The 8569-nt window shown below is 44.3% G+C and overlaps 1 protein-coding gene across 2 annotated transcripts; it reads right to left on the reverse strand.

The window, feature by feature from the left end:
• Positions 1-953: 953 nt before the first annotated feature.
• Positions 954-8341, reverse strand: rnf32 (ring finger protein 32). Of its 2 annotated transcripts, none has more exons than XM_046851589.1 (7): positions 8210-8341; positions 6899-7100; positions 6218-6342; positions 3862-3986; positions 3560-3668; positions 2846-3010; positions 954-1397 (listed from the first exon to the last, which is right to left on the reverse strand). In XM_046851589.1, exons 1-7 carry the CDS (start codon positions 8216-8218, stop codon positions 1170-1172), a joined length of 963 nt encoding a protein of 320 aa, XP_046707545.1. In that variant the 5' UTR covers positions 8219-8341; the 3' UTR covers positions 954-1169. The 2 variants fall into 2 exon arrangements, with proteins under 2 accessions (XP_046707545.1, XP_046707546.1); XM_046851590.1 differs by lacking the exon at positions 8210-8341 and adding an exon at positions 8107-8209.
• Positions 8342-8569: the final 228 nt, after the last annotated feature.

Below are 8569 nucleotides of genomic sequence, written 5' to 3' on the forward strand. Positions count from 1 at the left end.
GTATGTGGTGTGTGTATGTGTGTGTATATATTTTCGACTTTGTGTATCTTTTGTACAGTGTTTTTTTTTTTTTTTCTTTCTTGTCCAGAAATTTACCTCTGATGCCTTAGGAGACGCATTAAGGGCGCGTTAAAAGTCGTCACATACTTAAGCGTGTGTGTGTGTGTGTGTGTGTGTGTGTGTGTGTGTGTCAGGCATGTGGTGGTGTGTATGATTCCCTAGATGACCCTGCTCATGGTGTGGGGGTGTGTGTGTGTGTGTGTGTGTGAGAGAAGTTGCCATAAAATGAAGCGTTAAATTGAGCTCGTGTCACCGAACGGATTCGTTCCAGCGTCTCTGAATGTCGGGACGTCGCCTCGAAAGCATTAAAATCTTTTTTGTTGTTTTGTTTTTTTTTAATAAATTCACTGTGACTCATCACCTGATGATCCAAACGTCCGGTTTACGAGCGCGGAATTTCCTACGTCCGAAAATGAGCATCACGTTTCACGTCTGAATGTACCGTGCGTTTTGTAAAGCGTACGTCTGAAGTATGCAGATTCTTTTGTACAGTCATTTGTATAATATGCAAATCATCCTTCTTTTTTTTTTAAACCTATTTTCACATTTTTTATTTTTATTTTTTTTTTAAATGATCCTCAACAACCTCTGGACCATAAATGTAAAATCATGCAGCTCATAAGGGACAGTTTAAGTTCTACTGTGAAAACAGCGATGCGCTCTTCTAACCATCACAGCAGCTTTTCTTTTTGCCATGTTGTTCCTGCTCTGTCTCATGTTGTGGTTCATTAAATAGGTTTATTCCTCTCTAAATCTTCTGCTTGCTGTTAAACAGATGCTGAACTGTGTGTTGGTGCTAAATAGATACCACCAAGTGCATAACAGAGCGCCCTCTACCCTTTTGTTTGACCAGTTACGTTTTTATCTGCTCGTAAATAAAAATAGAAGACTGATTTCACAAAACGTAGTTCATTAAAAAGTAAGATATTTGACTGAGGGTAAAGTTACTTCAGTAAAACACAGAGGCACAAAAAAAGCTACTTAAGTGCACGAACCAATTACATTTAAATCCCAAACTAATTGGTGTTTGATCTAATTAACTGAACTCTGTGGTATTTGATTAATGCGGGTTTGTTTGCGGTTTGTTCTCGTTCCTGTATTAACTCGGACTAAGAGCCATACCTTGTGTGGTATGCTAAAAGGGCGGAGTCTGGGACGGGTACAGAGACGTATTGACTGCGGCAGAGGGGGCAGGTGGCGTCGCGATCCTGGCACGCCAGCTCCGACTCTCTCAGGCAGGACTGATGGAGCAGATGGGAGCAGGAAAGCAGGACGACCTCAGCGCTTCTCAGAGGACTCAGACAGATCGGACAGTCGTGCGTGTCCCGCCGGAGAGCCTGTGGCGAACGTAAATTGGTGTTAAAAACACATGCACACTTTATAGACACCTTATTTTTATCCAGCCATATTTGGTTCCTCTTCAGACTGTCAACACACACAAGGAGATCTCCTGCTAGAAACACCTTCGGGATGAAGTGCCGAAGCTCCAGCACCCTTGTAGCTGAAGGAATCTCACACAAAATCTAGTGGAACATCTTTCCAGAAGAGAGGAGCTCATTATAACGGCAAATGGAGACCCACTGGGGAATGCGATGGTCAAATCTGATGTCCACAAACCTTCGGCCACACATCACACGTCGACTGCTCAATTTAGGATACGATTAATATTACAAATGTATACGCCATTTTTAATCGTTCATTTCCAATCCGGTTCTTTATTTATTATTAAAACATACACATTTATAAAACTTTACATATATTCACAATTAAAAAGCATAAAGAAATAATCAGTGCTGACTCAGGGGTGCGCGTGTGTGTGTGTGTGTGTGTGTAATTGAGTGCACATTCCCAGGTGAAAGTTGCTACGCGCTCGAGTGTGGTGTGGAGGAAACCTGCGGTCGAGCGATGAAGCCCATAAATGGAAAGTTGCGCGACTTTGTCTTCGCCTTCGGTGAGCAAATAAAAGCGGCTCGTTTTTTTTTTTTCTGGTTTTCAGACGACGTGAAATATAAACTTCCTGCTTTCATTTTCTTTGAATCCAGCGGCTAATGAGGGACAAAGGCGGCGACAGATCTGCTGTCGGTTTTATTTCCTGGCCTGTGGGCGGATTGTGTGTGGATTGTGTGTGGATTGTGTGCTTGCGGTTTGCTGCTGTGTTGTGTTGCGAATGCTGTGTACAATGCGAGCTGATTTACGAGCCGAGCCGAGCTCCCATTGAGGCTGTGGCAGGACATCTGCAGAGGCGGGACAGGTGAGGACACGCCGGGGACAGACAGGGACCGAGGGAGGGAGGGGGGGGGCAGGTCGGGGTAGGATTAGGGGCTATTGAGAAGCGGCGCTTTTGATCGCGCTCAAGTTGTGAAGTTGTGTTTCGGATGTGTGAAGGACAAACTTCAGACGGGGGGGGGAGCTATCGGTGAGGGGCGCGGCTAGCAACCTCTCCCATGTTTATTTTTAAATAAATGAATAATCGACAGGGTGAAGTTATACAGTGGGGCTACTCAACTCAAAAACATTCCTCCTGTTCCCCCTTTTACTGTACAAATCTCTCACATAACAATGCTGCTAATTTGATCTGTTTATAGTTACATTTAGTTTTAATGCATTTAGTTTGCATTAAGCAAAGAAAGAAAGAAAGAAAATAAAGAAAGAAAGCGATAAAGAAGAGAGTTGGTTAAGAGCTGAGAAATGGCCTACCCCTGGGTGCAGCTTCACCCCTGACACTGGAGACTCCTTCCATGGCTTTGGTGTAAACGTGTGTAAAAGAATAAATGGAGAGACGCACCTTCTCCTGAGTCTCGCTCCACTCGTCCTCCATGTCCCTGAACGTGCCGATGTGGCAGCTGAACTGCTGCATGACGTGTCTGAAGTGGGCGATGTTCACGTCCATGTCCTGCAGGAACGTGTCGAGGTCGATGTGGAGTGTCTGCAGCATGTTCTCCTTCAGCTCCTGCGATTGCATCACACTTCCATCACAACCCCATTCAGGGTTTACACACATGACTCCGCCCACTTCACTTCCTCTAACCTGAGACCCCACTTTCTTTAATTCTGACCTCGCGTGTGGGACTGCAGGGTTTACTGCGTCCCATTACACACACACACACACACACACACTAAAACATACAAACATACAAGCACAGAAACACACACACACACTGAAACACACAGTAATTAAAAATTAGTTTAAAAGAAAATGTTAATCACTTTTTTAAAGAAAGAAAGAAAGAAAGATATACTATCAGACAGAGAAACAGCATGGGCAGAAAAGTAAAAAAGAAAAAGAAGAATGGAAAAGACAAGAGAGAGAGAGAGAGAGAGAGAGAGAGAGAGAGAGAAAGAGAGAGAGAGCGTGTGGTCTAAAGCTTTTAAGCGCTGTTAAAAAAAAGTACAGAAAAATTTACAGGTTATACACGTTACCATGGCAACATCATTACAATGTGTTATAAAACATGTTTATAAAACATATAAACACACACACACACACACACACACACACCTTCTCCGCAAAGAACCTGCAGTGGAATTGCAGGCCGTTTGTTGGCACTATTTTCCTCATGTCTCGGTACCACCTCCGTGTGACGCAGCCTCGCCACCACGCCTGAATCCTGAGGGAACACACACACACACACACACACACACACACACACACACACACACACACTCACACACTATATAAATCCCCAACCTTCAGCTGAAGTCCTTCTAACAGTTGTGATACTAATCTCTCAGTCCATTCCCCTACCATGTTCATGCTGTTACACACACACACAGACACACACAGACACACAGAGGTAATACCTGAGAGCGCACTTCTCCCTGTAGAGTCTCACCCCGTCATATATCACTCGGGTCTCGTACTGCGCCGTCCTGCACTGAGGACAAAACTTCCTTCCAGAGGAGAGCTGACACTTCCTCAAACATGCCTAAACATGGGAGAGGAAGGAATGAGGGAGGAAAAGAAGGAGGAACAAGGGGGGAAAAAGGAAGGAAGGAAGGAAGGAAGGAAGAAGGGTGGGAGGGAGGGATGTGTAAGGAAACCCTTCCTGTCTGAGAAGAAAGGGAGTAAAAATAGAAGGCAAAGGATGGAGGGAGGAAGGAAAGGAGGAAGGCGAGGTGGAAAAATGGGTTAAGGAAGGAACAAAGGAAGAGAAGAGAGACGCAACGGAAGGAAGGAAGTAAGGAAGGAAGGAAGGAGAGTGAGTGAATGAGGAAGGAAGGATGGCAAAGAAGGGATGGAAGAGGCTTGAAAGAAAATAGGGAAGAAAGGAGGGATCAGGGTAAGGAGAGATACTCGTAGTGTAATAAAGCCTCATGTGTCACGTCCACTCCCATCATTCCTTCTTCTTCCTGTCTTCCTTCCTGTATTTCCGAGGTTCATTGAGAATGAATAGAACTACGACTCTTCAGAGGTTCTGATCTACAGATCCTGAGTGAGTGTGTGTATGTAGAGAGTAACGGGAGTAACAGGGGAAACAAGCATAAGAAGTAACTGGCATAGAGAAAGGAACAGAAGTAACAAAAATAACGGGTAGAACAGGTGTAGCAGGAATAATGAAAGCAATGCAATTAACAGGAGTAAAAAAAACTAATGACAGTAATGAGAGTAATGAGTTAACGGGAGTTAAAAAAGCGTAGCGGGAGGAATAACGGGCGTAGCGGAAGTAACGAGAGCAACAAAATTAATGGAAGTAAAAAAAAAAGCGAGAGTAACGAGAGTAACGGGAGTAAGGGGAGTAACGGGAGTAACGGGAGTAAGGGGAGTAACGACAGTAACGGGAGTAACGACAGTAACAAGAGTAACGACAGTAACAAGAGTAACGACAGTAACGGGAGTAAGGGAAGTAAGGGGAGTAACGGGAGTAAGGGGAGTAACGACAGTAACGGGAGTAACGGGAGTAATGGGAGTAAGGGGAGTAACGACAGTAACGGGAGTAAGGGGAGTAACGGGAGTAAGGGGAGTAAGGGAGTAACGACAGTAACGGGAGTAAGGGGAGTAACAGGAGTAAGGGGAGTAAGGGGAGTAACAGGAGTAAGGGGAGTAACGACAGTAACGGGAGTAAGGGGAGTAAGGGGAGTAACGGGAGTAAGGGGAGTAAGGGGAGTAACGACAGTAACGGGAGTAACGGGAGTAAGGGGAGTAAGGGGAGTAACGGGAGTAAGGGGAGTAAGGGGAGTAACGACAGTAACGGGAGTAACAGGAGTAAGGGGAGTAACGACAGTAACGGGAGTAACGGCAGTAAGGGGAGTAACGGGAGTAAGGGGAGTAACGGGAGTAAGGGGAGTAAGGGGAGTAACGACAGTAACGGGAGTAACAGGAGTAAGGGGAGTAACGACAGTAACGGGAGTAACGGCAGTAAGGGGAGTAACGGGAGTAAGGGGAGTAACAGGAATAAGAATTACTGGTACTTGATTACTGGTAGCACAGATCAGGATCACAAAAAGGGTTCAGTCATCGTGTCAGTAAGTTGTTGTGTTTTTTTTCCTCCGGCTGCTGATTTATGTGTGTGGGAAACACGATTAACCCAAACCTGTAATCAGGAGTTCAACTGCGATGAAGAGAAGTGCTTATTAACTCGCCTCCAATCGCCTTTCATCCCTCCTCTTTCACACCGCAGCTCTTATTGCGCTTTAATTGATTTGAAGTGAATGCAGTGCTCCTTCCCTAAGCCTCAGGGTCGAACACACACACACACACACACACACACACACACACACACACACACACACAGGAGCTAATATTTACATAAGCGTCTATGGTGATTGGGCTTTGTGGCTGTGCATGGCTTTCTTTTCCCAGCATTCCTGGCCGGATGGTCGTCCTGACCGCGTGAGCGCTACGAGACTTACTCTTAAACACATGCTTCAGGAGGAAACAAAATCAGACACAACTGAACACATTCTACATCACAATGCAGTATCCATTCACAGATCTTTCATTCTTTCTGTCCCTCTATCTATCTGTGTCTCCTTCCTTCCCCATCCTTCATCCCATCTTTCCTTGCTTTGTGTCTTTTATTTTCGTCTGTCTTTCCTTTTTTTCTTTCCTTCAATCGCTCTTTCTGAATTCTTCCTTCCTGTCTTGCTGGAAGAAGTCTGGGAGTGTGTAAGAATTGTGGAGCCCTGTGTGGAGCAGGGGATTGTGGGTAATGCGTACCTGTGGCTGGAGGCGGAACTCCTCGTTGCAGATGACGCAGGGCCGAGCGCAGTTTCCGTTCACCTGCATCCACTCATCTGCGCTCAGCCGTCTTCTGCTGCTCGGAGTGGCTACCAGACCCTGAGCTACACACACACACACACACACACACACACACACACACACACATTAGTGAGACACACAGATGGACTGAAATTATGATGTAAACAAAAATATACAGAGCTTTTTTTATGTGACAAATAGGAAGAAATGCAAACAAATTAACAAAAAAGATGAATGAAGCAGACATGCAGCAAGACAGTAAGATGGACCAACCAATAGTCAAACAGGCATAGAGCCATTTAGAGAGAAGGAAAAACAGAAAGGACAGAAAGATAGATAGAAGGACACAGAGACAACAGACAGACACAAATGAATGGAACAATGGACAGAGAGATGGACAAATCTGAAGAAAAGACAGATGGAAAGACAGACAGACAACGGACAGACAGGGAGACAGACAAATATATGAAAGCACAGACGAACAGACAACCAAATTTGATGGAAAGACAGAGTAACAGAGAAAGATGGAATAGATGGAAGGACAGACATGAAGCAGACGGACAGATGGGACACAGATAGGACATGTATAGTGTGTGTGTGTGTGTGTGTGTGTGTGTTTGTGCGTGTGTGTGTGAGCACCAGGTTTGGGCGGAGGCTGGCACAAGCCCCGCGTGAGCTCCTGCTCGTTAGTGCGTTGCGCGAGTGTGTGTGTGTGCGCGCTCCGTGTGGACGGTGAGGGTGTGACGGAATGCTGAGTCTGTGAAATCCTCCGGACGATGCGATCCTGCAGCAATCCAGCCATCATCGCCTGCGTCCTGCCGTCGAATCTGGAACCGCAGCCCTGCGTACGCGTGTGTGTGTGTGTGTGTGTGTGTGTGTGTGTGTGTGCGCGCGCGCACAAAAAGTGTGAGAGAAAAACACAAAAGAGATCAGTGGACACACAATACACGATTCTGCACCACGGAAACCTGATTAGTACCACAGTCATCATATATCACATACAGCAGGATTGCAGACACTCGACCCACCTGACACACTCGAGTGTGTGTGTCAGTGTGTGTGTGTGTGTGTGTGAGTACACATTACAGTATATAAATGGTGTTTTTTGTTGTATATTTTTGTTTCACATCCCCTGTTCCCTGTCTCAACCAATGTCTTGTCTCATTGTCTCGTCACCTGTCTCCTCTACTGTCTCCCTTTCTGTCTTCTCCATCATCTCTTCCACTCTCTCCTCCACTGAATGGAGACCCTTTGGTGCCTAAGATAAAATAATACTTTTTTGCATTCTCCATGGCATCTCTCTTCAGTCTCATCTGTATCTCTCCTGTCTTTCTCACAGCTCTCCTCTCTGTGTCTGTCTCTTTTTCATATCTCTCTCTCTCTCTAATACTCGTTTGCATTCTCTCTGACATGTTTTTCTCTGCAACAGACAAATACAGTAATAAATGTAGGCATTGGCAGGATATAAGACAGGATTTAACACACATGCAGTCTTAATCAAATAATCTCTAATCCTTTCTTTAGTTTCAGGGAAACAAATCTGAGCTGAATATTCTAGTCTCAATAATCAATAATTAATAATAATTTGTTTACATTCACCAACATCAGCTCTCACTCATTATTATTATTATTATTATTATTAATACTAATAATCGACTAATTACAGTACAAAAATTGTCATTTTATGTCAGTATTTTGTAGTTTTTTTTAAATATATATACACATTATAACTCCAAAACAAAACAGGAAGTTCAGACTAATAAACCTGGATAAACCGGAACTCAAGCTAACCAGTGTTAGCGGCTAGTCAGAGTTAATAAACTTAGCAAGCAATCTAAAATAAACACCTGAAAGAAACCCGAAAAACATCTAAAAGTCACAAACACTGCAGTACTGTGAGATATATATATGTGAATAAACTAAAATAAGAGAGGAAACACTTGTTTGTACCTTCAGCATTGTTTGATAGCGGCGCCGGTGCTCCTGGTTACACTGATTACACGGTTGCTTGGCAACAGGGTGGCAGCTGGCTGGAGAGAAGAGGAGGAGGGGTCGGGTTCTCCCCGCCGTCAGTACGCATGCGCGGCTCCACTGTTCCTAAATAAAAGAGTTTTATTATATAATGAACCGTGCAGCAGTTTTTTTTAAGTATAATATTGTAAAAGCTTTGTAAAGTAAAAGCTGCATAAAATGATGTCCTGTGACGAAAATGACCCAAAAATAATAATAACAACAATAATAATGATCATTATAATAATATTTATACATACATTCCAATTAAATACATCTCAGCCATTTAGCAGAAGCCCG

This window comes from Silurus meridionalis, chromosome 6 (genome assembly GCF_014805685.1).
Source record: "Silurus meridionalis isolate SWU-2019-XX chromosome 6, ASM1480568v1, whole genome shotgun sequence".
In the NCBI taxonomy this organism is placed as follows: Eukaryota; Metazoa; Chordata; class Actinopteri; order Siluriformes; family Siluridae; genus Silurus; species Silurus meridionalis.

Bases quoted from the DNA above. Each gene is read 5' to 3' on its own strand.
- rnf32 (XM_046851589.1), bottom strand. The intron at 3,011-3,559 runs GTGTGTGTGTGT...ATGCAATCGCAG, and splicing joins GCAGGTTCTTTGCGGAGAAG to GAGCTGAAGGAGAACATGCT. The intron at 1,398-2,845 runs GTGCGTCTCTCC...CGTTCGCCACAG, and splicing joins GGAGCGAGACTCAGGAGAAG to GCTCTCCGGCGGGACACGCA.